General features: G+C 39.6%; 2 protein-coding genes across 2 annotated transcripts in view; one reads left to right on the plus strand and one right to left on the minus strand.

Annotated features, from left to right (window-relative positions):
• Positions 1-2,084, plus strand: part of tmem266 (transmembrane protein 266) — a 40,343-nt gene extending 38,259 nt beyond the window's left edge. Inside the window, exon 12 of the mRNA XM_035519777.1 lies at positions 56-2,084. Coding sequence (XP_035375670.1) covers positions 56-705 — 650 coding nt within the window. The 3' untranslated portion in view covers positions 706-2,084. The remainder of the gene's footprint in view (positions 1-55) is intronic.
• etfa (electron transfer flavoprotein subunit alpha) lies at positions 1,953-16,155 on the minus strand. The gene is made up of 12 exons (XM_027017137.2): positions 16,051-16,155; positions 12,531-12,680; positions 12,365-12,446; positions 11,860-11,942; positions 7,829-7,928; positions 7,019-7,129; positions 6,688-6,789; positions 6,377-6,445; positions 6,161-6,243; positions 4,115-4,180; positions 3,497-3,577; positions 1,953-2,327 (listed from the first exon to the last, which is right to left on the minus strand). The coding sequence occupies exons 1-12, from the start codon at positions 16,087-16,089 to the stop codon at positions 2,292-2,294; spliced, it is 1,002 nt and encodes a 333-aa protein (XP_026872938.2). The 5' UTR covers positions 16,090-16,155; the 3' UTR covers positions 1,953-2,291.
• Positions 16,156-18,489: the final 2,334 nt, after the last annotated feature.

The following is an 18,489-nucleotide window of genomic DNA, read 5'->3' on the forward strand; positions in this document are numbered from 1 at the left end:
TGTGTTCTTGAATATCGGGACTATGATAGCAGTGTTGTTGTTGTTGTTACTGTAGACATTGGGGTACCAGACCCAGGTGCACGCATCATAACTACTGCAGCCATAGACGTGCACCTACCCACCAACCCCAGCCAGCTGCCCCCGTCCCTGGTGAGCGCCGACGGGCCCGTGAGCTGGACAGAGCCGGCGGACAGCTCGGTGAGTGAGGCCTCCACCACCACGGTTTCTCGCTCCAGCTGTAGCTTCACCGCCCGCCAGCACAGCATCAGCAGCCACACACTGGCCTCCACCAGCGACTGCAGCTCCACCGTGCGCGAGGCCTCCACGTCCGACTACAGCGGCGAGCACTGCTGCCCGCCGCCGTACTGCAGCCCGCTGGCGTTGGTCGGGCAGCCCGCCGCAGGCCGAGACCCCAGCGTCGTGGTCAAGGAGCTGCTCTCGTCCCTGTCGGAGGACTCGTGCCTGGCGCAGAAGGGCCGGGTGAACCCGGTGAATCTGAAGTTGCCCAGCCCGGCCGGCTCGGGGCAGGCCAGCCCGGAGCTGGAGCGCAGGGTGAAGATTTACAACAAGCGGAACCAGGAGGGCCTGGGGGTGCTCAAGACCAAGCCGCTGATCCACCTGCAGGGGACCGAGCCGTCGCTGGACGACAAGTACAGGCTCATGGGGCCAGCGGACACACCGCGGAACCGTGTGCCGGACACGTAGGACATTTGAGGACAGCATGGTGGCCACCAGCACCAACTGAAGCAGCCTCTCCCTCTGGCTCGCTGGTCCTATTTCTCCGTCTCTCTCTCATGCACTGTCAGCCAGCACTACAGATTCTGGCTCTCCCAGGCTTCGTGCTGAGAGCGGCTCACTGAGCGACACACCAAGGACCTTGCTCTGTTGTCTTCTCGAGAGGGGTTTCCCACTTAAGGCTAGGAGATCTTGGCACAAAGCCTGTCTCCTGTTCCTCTCAGCAAAAGCACTTGAACTCTGTCGCTCCTGCCAAAATTGCACAACCTTCCAGAGCCCAGGGAGAGGCACTTTGGGAGCCATCACTGGAACATTTATCAGGAATTTCCCATTTCAGTGTTTGTGTTGGGTGACCGTATGAAACCAGCAATGGGGCACAACTGCACTGAAGCTTTGAGAGAGCAGCATAGTATTGAAATGAGGCTGGACTTGTGAATCATGTATTCTTACTTCAGGGTTTGGTTGGGGTGGCCAGGCCATGAGGTAATAGTTCATTTGTTTTATTTGTATGAATAACACCACAGTGTACAGTCCTAATGATCTGACTGCTGCAGGGTTACATTTGATCTGCGTTCAAATGTGTCAAGCTGTGTTACTCAGCCAAATTTCTTACCTTTGCCTTTCTTACTGATGCTAACATTTGTATTTAAAATTCTATGACAGGAAAAAGTGCTGAACTCAAGTATTTTTAAAACCTGCTGATGATTTAGTGGGTGGGAAATTCAGGAATATAGTCTTCAAGGGTTTTTATGGAAAACAAATGGGGAGAATGTCATAACTCCTAACCTTAATGCCATTGTTATAGCATGAGCCTTTGAAAAGATCTGTGATTGATTTGATTGAGGCCAATTAATCAAATGTTAAGTCATTTTATAAACCGATAAGAGAACCCGTTAAGCAAATAAAACTTGGTAAATTCGAGGAATGCATTTTACTTTTGTTCAAATCATTTGGCTTCTCAAATTATTAAAGGCAGCTTTCTTTGGCATATAAAAGCAGAACAGAAAACTACACTGCCACTAGCATTTTCTTATAGGCCAGCACTTAAAGGCCCAGACCGTAAAATTACATCTTGTCAAAATATCAAACGAGCTCACTTTAGCTTACTTTGCATTGATTAGGCATTAATATCCAACTGATAAAAGGTATTATAATAAGTTCAAGTGGTCTTAAATAAATCTTAAGTGGTCTTAGATAAATCTCAGGGAATCAAGGAATAGCAAGTGACAGATGACATTTATTGTCACGCTACATACTGTGCAACTTGATTTCAACTTTTCTCATGGTACAATCTGACTTTTAAATCAATGTCAAAAACAATGCTGTTTAGATCACAGTTGCCATAAGAATGAATAATTCTACTCTATTATAATGATATCAAACAGTAAGCAAAAAGGCAGATACTCCTGAATGCTGTATTAAAAATGGAAAGAACCAATGCCGTTTCCAGCTCTTCTCCATAACTTCTCAAGACCTTCGTACAGCAAGCGAATTAGAGATCCCAGGAGTGGCCGAGGTTCCCACAGACATACTGCTTAGAAGACGAGTCATGAATATCACTTTTTCAAAACCTCGATCATCTCTGGGACAGCCTGTGGGTCGATAAATAATCATGGCATTTAGTTTGGTAAACAATGAAACACACATTGATAAACCTACACAATGATTGTTAGGTTATGACTATGTAGTTTCCTAACAGAACTGCTCTCTTGTAGCAAGCAACAATTATCCAAATTTCAGAGGCAGAGCTTGCCCATCATCTTTTAGAGTCTCTGATGTGGGCTGATTAGTGTGCAACTATCCCATTAGGTAAAAACAGGGGTTTCCGTGTTGTGCAAAGCAGTTGAAAAACTATCTCACCACCTGAACATACTCCCCAGATCAGCTTTCAGGTTAAGGAAGGGGAGAAAGCCTATCCGTTTTAATCAGCTATCTGAGGAGTGATCACATGTAAGATGATCTGAGAGCAGCTCTGGCTCAGGAGCTGCTGTCTATCATTACCAATCACTTTTACAGAGTTTACTCACACACCTGCACCAAGTACCACACAGCCTGAATAAAACATGAACGACAGGGCAAACACAGGAAAACATGCTGCTGGGCTTACAGGTGCTAAACACCAACAGCAGACAGGCACTGGGGTGTGTGGCAGCCCTCTGGCATTCAAAGTGCGTATGCCACTGTAAAACCACAGAACCCAGCGGGCCATGTAAACCGCTGGCAAAGGGGCGCTGAAAATAAAAGATGATCGCCTACTCATCAGAAGCACACTTGCGACAATTAACGGATACGTTTCTGGTGAGAAGGAGGGAGAGACGCTCATGATGTGTACGAGTAACGTAGGTTCCAATTCAGGCCTGAACGATTAATGCAGGACCTCAATAATTAATCAGAAGCACATTGCCATTGGCTGGAATAATGTGTGCTGCAAAAGTTATCAGAAAAAAAAGAGGCCTTTCGTTTCTGTTTGTTTGTTTGTTTGTTTGTTTTTTAATTATTTAATTAGTTTATTTGTATTTCTGTCCTGTGGTCAGCCATTACTGAGAAGTAACCTTGCTACCAGATAAACGTGGTCTCGTACGCATCTGTTGTGTATCTGTCAGAATGATGTCTACATGTACAGACAAAAAATGTAAAATTACACTCATGTAATTGTTAGTGAAAAAAGAAAGTATGTTTTAATCAGACAATTTTAAACACGTCTGATGTTCTCATGCTTTTGACCCGGTCCCTTATGAAGCATGTTACGTCGGTATCCTACCTTGAACAGGTCAGCCACCAAGCCGTAATCTGCAACCTGGAAGATAGGAGCCTCGGGATCCTTGTTGATGGCAACTATAGTCTATAAAAGGCAAAAGACAGCACGTTTTACACACGACAGTACGGCCTGTAGCAACTTTTGTCCCCAAGGGTGGCTTCTGACTTAGTTTTCTACTGCTATGAAACAGCGAACATCTTATAACACCCCCCACTCCGCCATGCAGTTCCAATCCAACGTCTAATCTACATTATAGCAAAGCACGCTCTGGGGAACGTATGGTGATGAGGCAGAGAATCAGGAGGGAGATGCACATGGTCTAGCAGATTTTGAAGTGGAGCCACAAGGAACTGCACTGACAAGACACAGAACAGGCGGAAAATGTGTATGAATTATACATGCAGATAGACGCTACGCCAGATCACATTTAGCACTCTTTCCATTTGAACACACAGCCACCCACAAGACAGAGACAAGTTGGGTTATTCTGTGAAAGCCAGAGATGACCATCAGCATGGCACCAGTGAGGTCCCATGAGATCATAAGTCTGAGTTGGTAATTCAGCTCGTTCCAATGATAAGATGATCATCTGTATGTACAGACCATCACGAATGGCCCTACCTTACTGTCCTTCATTCCAGCAAGATGTTGAATGGCTCCAGAAATGCCAACTGCAATGTACAGTTCCTGTGGGTAGAACAAAGAAATTAGACAGACAAACAGTTACTTTCAGTGATCCGTTCCTCTGAAAGTCTCAACAATGCAGCAAAGTATATATGTGCCAATACCATTTTTTACAGCAATGGTTTGAATGAATGGTTAAACTTTCAAAGTTCCACAACAGACATTTGAAATTAAAACTAAACACCCTGTTTCAAAGATTTTACATTCTGATTTTGGTGTTATGAACACCCAATAGATATTTTAGTGCCAGTACCAACCCTATCATTCATTCTTCTTCAACTAAGCTGGTGTAATTGATAAATGATAAAATACTGACAACTTTCCATTTGTCTGTTAATCTCATTATCTTCAACATTTACCTAATAAATCTACTGAATTAAATCACTATAATTTGTGTTCTGTACATTTTCACAGTAATTGCCAGAGAACAGGACAACTCATTTAAAATGCTCTCTGCGCCCGCTGAGCTCCGCTCTACTTGGATGATGCCTCAGGCACCAATGTGACGGGTACAAATGAGCTGCTCACACACAGAAAACGCATGAAGATGCCACCTGTAATTAGCAGGAATGGAGATTAAACAGACTGAGACTGAATAAAACATAAAATATAGAGAGTGAATGATGTGCATCAATCTACTAACCTTTTCAATCTACACATCTGTTGCAACCATAATTCAAGAAATAATTCACACATGTATACTACATATTACAGCATATCGTCCAATAGACTACACATCCCTGTCTGCTTGCTGTATGATCACGAGAAGTTTATCCCTGAAGGAGGAGTACCCGGGGTAGCACGGCTCTGCTCCCCTTCCCCTGGGGAGGAGCCCAGCACTGGCTCTCAGCTTAATGCACTGCCCTATGAATATTTCAGCACTGTTTAATGTGGCTGCCATACTCTCCCAGGAGCACAGCATCAATTTGTGAACACACAGTCAGCCTGAGCCCTAAAAGCCAGGCTACATATTACTGTAAAGAGGGCCAGGCTGAGCCTCAAAGCCATGGTGCAGCGCACAAGTGTCTCTGGATAGACTCAAACAGCACATTCAAAGAGGAAGGAACCTTACAGTAGATAGCGGATGACTGATTTTGGGTTTGCTAAATATTTCTGACAGAGCAGTGTCCAACTGAAGTTTCATATGGTATACTTAATTAAGAAGAAAACGTGTATGCAGTACATACAGTCTTCCAAAAACTTTGAATCTAATAGCTTACAAGAACCTGGACAAAAGGCATGGGCTCTTTACATCGTGGAGATTATATGACTGTTTGCCTATAACAACACAACTTGTGTCTAATACAAAAGTGACAGCAGTTTGTAAGACAAAATCAAATGAACATTTTATAAAACCTTTTGAGGTCAAATATTACAATCACTACAAATGCTCAGCAAACCATGAAGAATACTTCAGACATCTCAAATTCAGTTCATTTCCATGTAAGTTTAAACATTAATTCTCTTTAATCCTTTAGGATGATTATGAATACACAATGATCACAGACTGTCTGACAAGCTTGTCAAAATATTTGGAGGATTGGGTTTGGGGCTGGGCTGTCTGATTTGAGCTCAGGGCAGACATTCACAGCGGTCTGCTCCACTAATGGCTCTGGTAAATCATTTAGGAGACTGAATGTGCCATTAACTACATTACAGCAGCTCCAAGCTCCTCTAATGTGTGGATAATGACAGTTGGGAGGTCCCACTTGAACTGGATAATGGAAAATTAACCTTTTTAAAGGGCAACGAGGATCCATCTTTATCAGACGGCAAAAAAGACTTTGCTAAACATATTTATCAAATACTTCTGACAGCACAGTAGATATAAAGCATAAATGACTTCTGATGGACTTTGGGTGAATTATCTGTTCTGTTTATAAAGAGTTTGCATCAGCATTAGGAGTTGGGAGTAATTTGGAGATCAATAAGAAGGAAGCAATTCGCATTGTAGCTTCACTGGCAAACAGAAATGTTACTTACTGGAGCCACAATCTTTCCTGTCTGCCCAACCTGCATGTCATTAGGGACATAGCCAGCATCCACAGCCGCTCTGGAGGCACCGACTTGGGAAATAAGAGTACCAGACAGTTTACACTCAGGGCATATGCAAAGATGCTTGAGAGAGCTTCTCGCTTTAAGCATTCCTGTTACATTTCATAAACTACGTTTTTAGTAAGAAAACATTACCCTACCAACCTGCAGCATTTAACTTGTCAGCCAGGTCATATAGCAGCTTGAAGTTTTCACCACTCTTCAGGCCTCTGCCTGTTATGACACACAGAAGGTGGACGGATATATAGTATAACATTATTGACCAGATCATGACTCTTGTCTAATCAATACGAGTTTGGTTTTCAGCATACTGATTTGTTATGTTCAAATCATGCAAGCGACATTCATCATCAGGTAATTTTAAGGGATCAGGTGCAAATGATAGATTTTCCTGAGGTGCAGTAAGACGTATCATAGTTATCAGCCCCGGCATGTCCTTGTGAGGTGTTTCCTACCTCCAGAAACAACCACCTTGGCGCTGGTGAGCTCAGGGCGGTCAGTCTTGGTCAGGTTCTGCTCCAGCCACTCAGACATCCCAACCGGTGAAGGCGCAGAGACTGCAGCAGTCACATCATATCAGAACGGCTCCAAATCATGTAAACTGCAATTTTAAATTTTATACTCCTATATATTTTTTTCATTCAAACCCCTCATTTTAAATGTAAACAATATTTAGACATTCTATACACATAATCAAAATGCTTTGGAACATTGTATTAAGTTGTAAGAATGGACTTAAAAGAACCCGAAACAGTGTGCACTACTGGATCAGTGTGAACCAAGAACCTTGTTCTGAAGTAGCACTTCCACCCTCCTTAGCAGCAGGCTCAAACGATGTCCCTCTCACCGTGAACACCTTGATCTTCTCATTGCACTTGACAGTGCTAAGCGCATTCCCTGTGGGCAAAGGCAATGTGAACATCAGAGAGTTTTAATATCACCCACATGCCCAGGGTTTTCCACATAAGGGTTTCCCGATGACCTGCAACATGAACACATTGCAGGAGCTGTGGACTGGAGAAACAAATGGAAATACATATGGGGAAATATTCTTAGGTTAATTCAGCTCTTCAGGTAATTATGGGGTCTTTCATCAGTTGATCCACATAGGACAGAGCATGCAGAAATACCAGCTGATTCAGTGGGTACTGTCATAGTCATATAATAAGGATACGATGAAAAAGCCTATGTGGAATGATCTATGTCGAATAAAGTCTTGATGACTGAAAAATGTAAAGTATGTTGGCCAAACAAAGCGCTTAAAATCATTAGGGGGGTATTAACATTTTTACACGTTTTTATAAATTTGAGAAAAAATATTTGGCACATAATTACAGCAATGCTGGTTAGAAAGGCTGAACAGTGGTTTTTTTTTTTTTTTTTTTTTTTTTTAAAGATTTAATAAATATAATACACTCGAGTGTGAGATATTCAATGTGTAGCCATAAACCATCAATAAATCATGAGAGCAATCAAATGAGTGTTCATGTGAGACTGAGAAAAGGAACGCTCTTATATGAATGAAAACACATTCAACACACACTTTGTACAACTGTTAAATCAAAAGACAAGCAGTAAAAATGTTTTTACAGTTACCTGCATAAATAGTCCTTACAAATGTATCTGGGGATGTGATCTCAGTGATGTCTGAGATGGGAGCTACATCCAGCTTTGCAGCCACTCTGGGAAGAAGATTCTACACAAAAACAAAAACACCACATTCCTCTTCATTAAAGTTCTAAGATGCACGCTGGATTGGCTGGACCAGCTCGTCATTACAATCTACATATGTTTGTCTGCTGTAGTTTTAGGAGTTGAAAAATAGATGTCTGTAGTGTCTCAAAAACGTCTGTGATCTTGAACCTTCTACAGAATAAAAACATCCTGTCTGTATGAAATAAAAAAATGTATGGATGTAAAATATATCATATATTGGTAATTCAAGGGTTTTATATAGTGATATAATGAAACCAAATCCACCACTTAAAAATCCATCATATAAAATACATCTAGCTAGAGAGGAATCTGAGACTAATACATCTATTTGGTCTGGAGTTACGCTACACAAGATACTGTTAAATGTATTACAATTGAATTTAAATACCATTAGATCGGCTGGCTGACAGTTTAGCTGCAGAATGACAAATAGCTCATGCATACAATGGTGGGCTCAGCTTCACTTATTTTAGACAGACTTCTCAAACAATTCAAAAAGTAAGGAGTTGTACACACCAAGAGCTTTGGCGTGTCAGACGTGATTCATTTAGGCTACCCTTTCTATTTTAAAGCAATAATAAAAACTGAAAATAAGTAGAACTGCTGAGTAAATGCCGCGTTCTACATTTTATAACTGTGCTCTCTATGTATTTACCTCAAGAGAGGAAGAGAGAGGCTCATCAAAAACTTGAAAAGCACAGGAAAAACAAAACCCCAAAAACAAACATGCAAAACAGCAAAGGAAATGAATAGGCCTACTACTTAAGAACAGACAGTATGGAATATGCTGATGTCACACAGAAGAAAAGCGAAGGATCACTCTGGCATTCGAGCAGAAATAAATATCTGCTCTCCTGTTCCCTGCAGTTGCCAGAGACTGCACTGGAAACAGCAGAGCAAGTCATGTGACTATCATCAATTCATAAACTAAAGTGAAAACTATTATTAAAGTTTATGTAAACTGCTTATGAACACCGCTCACATAACACCTTTTTGAAACATTATAAGAAACACATATCTGTTGCTAATAAAGCACATTTACGCAATTCCACTAGTAGTTCTAAACAAGCCCAGTGATGCAGACCAGTGCAAATACTGCAGATCAAAATGGATTTGCAAAAATCATCTACAAATTAGAATTGTTTTAATGTCAAATAAGTAAATAAATACACAACTCTAACAGTTCATTTACTTTATATGTAAAACTCAAAAACTCACATTTATCCAAATCTTAAATGTACATACTACAGTCCTAAATATACCAGTGTTTGCATTTTGTATAACAATGTAGAGTCTCAGTGAGAATCATGACCTGCTGTAATTCGACAGGCATGAGTGATTTGATGGCCAGTGGAGAAACACACTGTGCACACACACGCACACTTTTTCCCCACATTTAATTTTGCTGCTCTCTCTCTCTCTCTCTCTCTCATATATGGCAACCTATTTCACAAACATTGGCATTACTAGGTAGTTGACAGTTGACTCAGAATTGCCATTATATTTCATCCCAAAGGCGTTTAGTGGGGTTGAGGTCAGGGCTCTGTACAAACCCCAGGAGTTCCTCCACAACAAACAGATCAAACCATGTCTTTGTGCCTCTGCATGAAATGACGTTCATAGTCATGCTGAAACAAGAAAGGTTATTTCACAAACTGTTGCAGTAGGATTAACATTAACTTTCAAAGGAACTAAGGGGACTAGCTCAAGGCCTGAAAAATAGCTCAAAACCGCTATCGTCCAAACCCAAATTTGTCCGTCAGACAGCCAGATAGTGAAGTGCGATTCAACACCCCAGAGAACACATTTCCAATTCTCCAGAGTCCAGTGACGGCATCTTTAAACCACTCCAGCCAACATTTGGCATTGCACATTGTGATCTTTGTAAGGTTGATGTGAAGCTGCTCGACCAGGGAAACCCATTTCACAAAGCTCCCAGTGAACAGTTCTTGTGCTGATGTTGCTCCAGAGGCCGTTTGGAACTCTGTAGTGAGTGATGCAACAGAGAACATGGGAATTCACCACACTACATATTTCAGCACTCAGCAGCCCCGCTCTGTGAGTTTACGTGGTTGACTGCTTCATGGCTGAGCTGTTGCAGCTACTAGATGCTTCCATTTCACAATAACAACACAGTTGACTGGGGCGGATCTAACAGGGTGGAAATTTCATGAACTGACTTGTGGTATCCTATGACAGTGCCATATTTAAAGTCACCGTGCTCTTCAGTATGACCCTTTGCACTGACAATGTTTGTCCATGGAAACTGCATGGCTATGTACTTGATTTTCTATACCTGTTAGAAATGGGTGTGTCCGAATACCTGAACTCAATAATTAGGAGGGGTGTTCACATACTTCTGGCCATCTATACAAACCAGTGACATGATTTTTGACTGTCTTATTATTCAGCTGGCTACAGAGGAAAACTGACTCTCACATTTTATCCTCATTTGCATGAGATGCTAGCGATTTGTAATAAGGCGCCGCGCCGCAAAAAAACACCCCCCAAAAAAACCAAAAACATGTGAACACGGCTGACAGTAAATGTCCCGCCAAGAAGCTGATATGGATGAGATGAGTGGGTTTAGCTGGTCATCTGTCTCTTGGCATGGGTACAGGACTCAATTACATGAAGATTTTGATTGGCTTTCACCTAGGGCAGTGGTAAGTTGGCATCCGCGTGCTAACTCATAACCTTTATGAATTAAATACCGCATCACATTTTGAATGGTGTAGCATGGTTACTATCAAGTATTATGAAAATGGTCCTAGAACTCTTAATGACAACAGAGGTTCAGAAACACACTTGAAAGGAACCCGGTCAATATTGACAATATTTTAATATTTTGCCTTTAAGTACTGATAACACTGGTTAACAAAGAATCTGTCCCATACAAAATAAATACGTATTTTTGTATGTTCAATTCAAGACAATTTTAAGAATTTCACCATCACCCTTTTTTTTTATTTTTTTTTTTATTGTTGCTGTTCCAGTTATGTAAAATATGAAAAAGCAATACCAAGGAAAATGTTGGCACACATTTGTTGGATAATGAAGAGGACATCCTACACCTGTACATTTTACAAATACGTCTGGACATATCTGTATTATGAATAAGTAATATATACTTGTTGTAAAGTGTAACTGCTCTTTCATTTAAAACCCATGTCTGATAGAAAAATTCTAAAAACAGATTTGAATTCAGAGTTCAAATACTACAAGGTCCACCAATAGTTTGTGGGACGAAAAAGGGTTAATTTTTGTTTTCCAGTAAAATAGGTAGTTTAATTTGTATGCATCTTCTTTAATTCCTATTTAAGTGTGAAACATAATTTAAACAATCTGAGTGAGTCTTAGCCTTTTGCAGGTGAAATCTAATTTACTTGCACAGTACAAATGTGATAATGGTGATTAAAAAAAAAAAAGTACATATTTTTCTGTTGTTTTAGAAAATGTGCCTGAGCAAGAAAAATGTCAAACTTTTAAGACGACTGTGCTTTTAGGTATGCTAATGCTAATTTAGAGACTTTCTGGGAAGACTGAGGGGGTGGTTGTACAACTGTACATAGAAATGTTTCCTGCCCACAAGTCACACTTGCACTTGTTCAAGTAAGGATAATACTCTAGTCTTTTATCTAAAAAATTAGACAATTTTAAAGCATTTTAATCATGTAGTCTTTTTGCTAGTTTTTGCAAGTATACTTTGGTTATAATTGTCTAAATGTAAGGTTAAATATAGATATAATAACCTGCAATGCATGATTATCAAAACAACTATAAACTTCCTGGAGTTCTTCCACTTGTCTCAGCCTTAGCTGAACTCTTCTACTAACAGATATTTGTATTACATAAACAAAACAACCCAGCTTTCAGCTAAATATTTTTAACCTAATTACATTTAAATGTACCTTTCCAAATGCAGATGCTCCAGCACAGATGTGTGTGAAATTAAACTGTTTCTGGGTTGCCAAGATGAGAGGCGTCAACTCCTCTGTAAAGAAAGAGTATCAGTCACCTTTGTTATATATAAAAGATTCGATCAAGACTGGCTAACCATAAAACACATGTGAACTGGCCAATACAATAAGATAATAAACACATGCAAACGCTAATTAGAACATAGGTATCCTTTATTCTGATAAGGTCTACTGTGAAAGAAAGGTCTAACGTGTTATTGTAATCACACTGCAATCTCTACTAAAAGACACAGAGAGACAAGGCAAACTCTTCAAAATCCTTCGCACACACTACCTACGTGGATATATCTTGCTGTGCTTTCTAAATTGCTAAATTAAATAGTTTACATTTAAATAAACAGTGCTTAAAACAACCTTTACCAATAACAGAACCGCAAAGTAAGGCAATATAATTATGAGATAAAACATCACGTATTCTACAACCACAGCTGTTTACCTGGTAATGACCCTTTGTAGGCATCGTGCTGAGCAAGCAGCACCTTTTTGACTCCCTGAACTCGAGAAAGTTGCTCCACTACCTGCCCACAAACCCATGTTAATATTTAAAAGCGGATCTTCAATCAATGGCAGGTAAATAATTTAGATAGCGGCAGTCATTATACCTTAGCGCAGTTTGTTCCAGCAACTAAGCAGGACACCTCATCACCAAGTTTGCTGGCTGCGGTGATGGCACTGAGAGTGACAGGCGTTAGTGTGTCATTGCTGTGCTCTGCAACCACCAAGGTGCTTTGGAACCGCCGGATGAGACTTGACTGATGGGGAAAAGGATTACATTCAGTACTGGTTTAGTGTACATTATACATCATATACACATACTCAACAGTCGAGTACAAATCTCATACGTTGCTTTAACATACACATGGGGATTCTACATGTACGAAAGTGATGAACCCTTTCCAAATAAACAGCAAAAATAGTTGTTGGAATCTCAGTCAAAACCAAATTAGTTCTGGCGTTTGTCATTCAATAAAAATTTGCATATCACGTTAAATAAGGAATGAGGAGTGGGTAAAGCCAGTAAGGTGTACTCTAACTTCCATTATATTGATGGGAGATGAGGAACATGGCATACACTGTGTTTTATTCAACAATAAAACAAAAGCAAATGTTAACTACCAAGATAATTTTTTTCTCAGTTGAAAACTGAGAATTCTCAAATGAAAACGGTACTTCTCATGATCACATATACAAATCTCCACGGTTTATCACAACAGAATGTCATTTCTCATTATTTTTTATACATTGTAAAATGATTTTGATTTGGTACTTCTAAGATTAGGTACATCTACTTTTAATTAGACCAAAAAAATCAGTTGTATTAGTCATACTGTCAAAATTAAACACTTCTTGTTTAGTTCTACTCTGAAAAACATTTAGACATGTGTACACATTGTAAGTCCTCACATGCAAAAATGTTAATTCAGTTGTCAGAAAAGTTCCCTCATTGGTCATGGGAAATAGTTCAAACAGAGTACAAATAGAGGTTTCACTGAATGGTAAAATTAGAAACTGTGTTGTTTGAACTTCATTTATAAAGGAAGCGTTCAAACTGTCAGATCAACCAATTACACATCATATAGCCTATTGCATACAGCTGCAACTCATAAGTCCAAGCATATAATTAGCTCCTAAACCAGTGAATTATGGATGCTGCAATTTTGGAACACAGACCAACAAGTTGTTGTTGACCAGAGGTAAATGCCTCCATATGAAAGGAGGTTGAGGCCAACAGGTCGCCAACATTAGTGGACCAGGTCGTAAACCATAGTCTCACAATGGCAGCGGCTGGTCAGAAAGTATAGCCCAATGTTGGCTACTCAACAGTGTCTTTAATATTCCAAACATTCAGAATATAAAACAAGTTTGCAAAATCTTCCAAAATTGTTATTACGTAGTACACATTACTTTGAAGAAGGCAGCACAGCAATGTGATGTACTTTTGCACTGACATAAAATTCAGGATCTCAGAATTTAGCAGTGTATGTGTACTGTGCAATTAAGACTGCAGGGTGTCCAAATGCTGGTAACCAAAGAACACTTTTCACACACCAACAAAAGCAAGAGATCTGCAACATGGACATTGAGAATAATGCCATCAGGATAAGAGTGTTAAGAGTGCTATTGTAGCAGACAATGACATCTGTCAGTCTGCCAACAACAGACAGAGCACTGAAGAAAAATACGTTGTCAATGAAACAGGGTTCTGTTACAAAGGAACAGTGACATGAGTGTAACTGAGGTACTGGTATGTGCAGGTACTTTAAATCTTCCAATCTCCCCAGTACACCGTGTTTAACATATATTTACTAGTTGTGTTTTACTGTATACAATGTAATGATATTGCACAAAATTCAGTATCAGCTGTATTTCAGATTAGATTAGCTATAGAGATGAACTTGTACTGTAATGCACACTGCTGATTTCTAATGCGATCTTTGATGTTTAGAGAGTTACAGAACTGGGGTCAAATGAAACCCCTTCCATACTGGAGTTTTCAGATGAGGCTGGTTTCAACCTGTCCAAATGTAGGTGCTGTGGTCACAATATAACAGGACACAGAGTTACAGTGGATGTCCCTGGGCAGTGGGAGGAGAATATAACTGTTTGCCAGAATATATGAGAATGATGTGAGTGCACACATTCCTGTAAATGGGCCCTACAACACCCAGTGGTCAACTTGGACACTCTTCAGAGATCTTATTCCAGAAAATCCTTTATTACAAGTTGACTTGCCCAGTTATGTTGTAGTATGCGATAATGTAAGCTTCCACTGCTCAAATGCAATAAGGGAATGACGATGCCCTCCAGAGGATGCAGATGGAGTATCATCCACCTTATTCTACTTTCCTGAATCCTATAGAACAATTCTTTTCAGCACGGAGGTAGAAAATACATGATCTACAGACACACAACCATGTTTCTTTATTCACTGCAATGAACGCTGCCTGTAATGACATCCTAGCAAAGTTTTGTAGAGGGTGGTTGAGGGACAAGAAGATTTTTCTTGCAATTTCTGTTGTCCTAAAATTTAAAAATCCACCTTAAAAATGTTGCAGTATCCCTGTCATGCAAAAATCTACAAATGTGTTAGGACCTTGTAATGGTTATTAGAACACAAATACATGTGATTTGATGCACAAGCAAATTCAGATGGCTATGGAGAAATGATACTGATGTAAACTTAGCAACTGATAACACTTTCACTGTTAAATTACTTCAGTAATGTATTGTCATGTTGACAACATAACTAAACATGTTGACTGGCATGTCTCCAGGCAATGCTTCAGAGATTTTACAATTTAGGCTTATTGACTAAATGGATGACAAGAAAATTACATTTCGAAACATTTTTAATGAATTCCTTCATTTCACCGGTTATCTAAATTAGTGTGCTGTGGTGTACAAGCTGTTTTGAGGAATACACAAGCACCTGAGAAAACTTCAAGAATGTTTCGAGAAACTGTCCAAACTAGCAGAGAAAAGGCTGTAATAAAGACCGTGAGTGTTAACTAGGTATTCACGAAGTGCCTAACCTTGAAACATGGCTAACAGCCAACCTATCTAGCTAGAGGACCATCTTAATCTTAGTAAAACCAACAAGACGATCATATCATCTGTACAAAGTGATGTTTATACACAACGAAAGGGGGTTTGAACCCCGAGAGACTTTACTATGCAGCAACCAAACCAAAAACTGCGTAAGTTTTGTCAGTCTAGAGATGAATGCTCTGTATGACACCTAGTGATCAGCTAGCTAACCTATCTTAGCTATTCCAGATAACCTAGCAGTTAGCATGTTCGTTGTGTGGCTATGTTAGTCAGCCATGTCACTCATTTTGTTAGTTACCAAACATTATTCTACAAAAGTCCAGTGGCAGGCGCCAGTGAATCTGACCCAGGGAAAACCTGTTATTACTGAAGGTGAGGCTGCCATGCCGACGACTATTTTAGCCGTTTACTAGCTATATGTTAGCTTCCTGGCTAGTTAGCTTAGCAATGGTGCTTTGCTTGTGCAAACCGTCGTGCAAACAACTGCTTCCAGCACTCACTCGTAAGAACGTATTGAGATGTCGCTTAGGAAGAAAGTCGGCTAGCCACAACATCGCCATGTTCGCAACTTACCGACGTCCTAAGGTTTGTCCTCTGAATTGCTCTGAGCATGATTAGACCAGTGCAGTCCTACAACATCCCAGTCTGGCCAGCGAAAGGACAACCATCGCGAGATTATCGCGGTGCTACGACTAGTAATTACAAGCACTTCCGTCACCCCTAGGTGATCTACACGCACTGCCACTGACACGCACAAAAAATAAAAATAAAAATATCTTATTATTACCACACGCGCGCGCACATATTAAGTGTATTTCTCTCCATTTTATCATAATTTATGGCTTATTGTACGTTCGCGTTTTTCATCGTTTTGTCTCTTCCTTTCTTTTATTCTAGAAAAACATCCCAACGTTTTTTTCTGTGTTCTATGTCCCAAATCGCGGAATATGGACTGTTTTACATGTACATTACATTACATTTACGGCATTTATCTGACGCTTTTATCCAGTGCTGTTTTTCTGAGTACTCTTCACTTTATGAAGTGTGCGCGATTTAAAATGACATTAAAACTGATGTCTCTGAAATTGCGAAGATTATTATGGCGTGTCTATCAGTATATAGACTATATCAGTATATAGAGTATATAGACTACTCATCACTAATCTCCGAAGTAGGCCCATGTCTGTTTTAGAAACCCCGTTATGAAGCATGTGGTTAAATTCCATATTCATTCCCTACTTGAAGGATATAACGCACATAAATGACAGGTAGCTAGCGTAGTTAAACGATAGCTTCCACATTTCAGACATGAACTATCTCGACTAATTTGTTTGAATTAAATGGACGCATACATGGTGAATATGGAAATAAAGGGATATTTCCAAGACACAGCCAAAGGTGATGGGTTTTTTTTGTTTTGTTTTTTTTTCGTTTACTGATAGTCCACCTCTTTTTTTCTGAGGTGCATGACGGGTTGAAGAATTCTATGACAAGTGTACTCTACATATTTGTAGTTAGTACAGCATTAGGGTTTATTTGTTTATACTGGATTATATAAATTTGAAGTGAACATATACTACTAATTGCTCAGTCATATTTAAAATACCTATGTATGCTATATGGTAGACTATATTAGTCCTATCTCAGATATTTCCTAGCCTATATGAACAAGCGTTTGAAAACAAACAAATAAACAAACAAATAGAGATATTTAACTGGTAAAAGGCCTTATTATTGATGGTTTGAAATAAATAAATATTGTCACTGAAAAAAAGTGCTGGTAATTTAAGGAATATAGCTATTTGGTAGGTTTGAAGGTTGTCTAATATATTACATCTCCTAGAGTTATTTTTCTGATAGATGGATGGAAGGATGAATGGTTGGGAAAATGGTCATTAATCAGCCTATTTATTGACCAACTGAATGAAGCGACCTAGTTACTGTTAGTGGGGGAACGCAACCTATTAGACAAAACGAGAATGACCTCGTTCAGAACTTGACTAGTTTCAATTATGCATTGTATTCATTTTTCAAAATACAACTTGCGTCATTGACAAAGGTCGGGAACGTATGCTCTATAGTAGGCTAGCATAAATTACTGAACAAATATCGTTACGAACAAATCCGTAAACCTGGCTAAACTCACAGTTCATTCCAATATTCTTTGCTGCTCAGTTCCAAAATATCTAATAAATACCAATGTTAATAATGGAGAAAATGTCAATTTAACTGTCTAGAATCGTAAAATGTTAGATTTGAAAGCTTTAAATCTGAATACAGAGGGTCAGACATACACATCGCAAAAGAAAAGAACTGGGCTACTTGAAAGAATTTGTGTCTTGGAAATACAAGACAATCTCTCTTTGAGGAAACGAAAGGTGAGGGAAGACGCCCCGAAAACTATCGATCTAATTTTAAGTGGTTTATCACAGATAGGATTTTTCGTCTATTTAATAATATGTTAATTTTCAAAGTTTGTGGTGTAAATTACATTAGCACGTTGTGCTAATGGCCAAAATAATAATTGCAAATGCAGATAAATGCAGAAAGGCTGGTTTTGAATCAACGTCCAAAGCCTGGAGCGAGAATATGTAGTTAACTTCCGAGTCCAGCAGGAGGCTCCGCACTAGAGCATACTGACAGGCGCACGCGTGTATAGACTAGAAAGAAAGAATGATGGTGATGTTTCGTGGAATCTCGTTATATCTACAGAAAGCTCGGAAAAAAAAAACAAGTTTGAGGCTCGGTGTTGTTAAATAGAAACGAAGACATGTTATATTTCTTAATGTTTTATACGCTTTAACACTTTTATACGCAACTCATTCGAGTAATAGGTCAATTCTAAAACGGAATGAGATATTTAGATATTAACTAGGCTATAAGCTATGGACTTCTGATAGGATGAATAATGAATTATTATTTCAGGGCGTAATCAGACGCATTCTAATTCATTTGGGCAACACTTTTGAGGTATGTGTTTTCATTGATCAAAATCCCTTGTTAAGTGCAAAC

Source organism: Electrophorus electricus, chromosome 2, assembly GCF_013358815.1.
Source record: "Electrophorus electricus isolate fEleEle1 chromosome 2, fEleEle1.pri, whole genome shotgun sequence".
In the NCBI taxonomy this organism is placed as follows: domain Eukaryota; kingdom Metazoa; phylum Chordata; class Actinopteri; order Gymnotiformes; family Gymnotidae; genus Electrophorus; species Electrophorus electricus.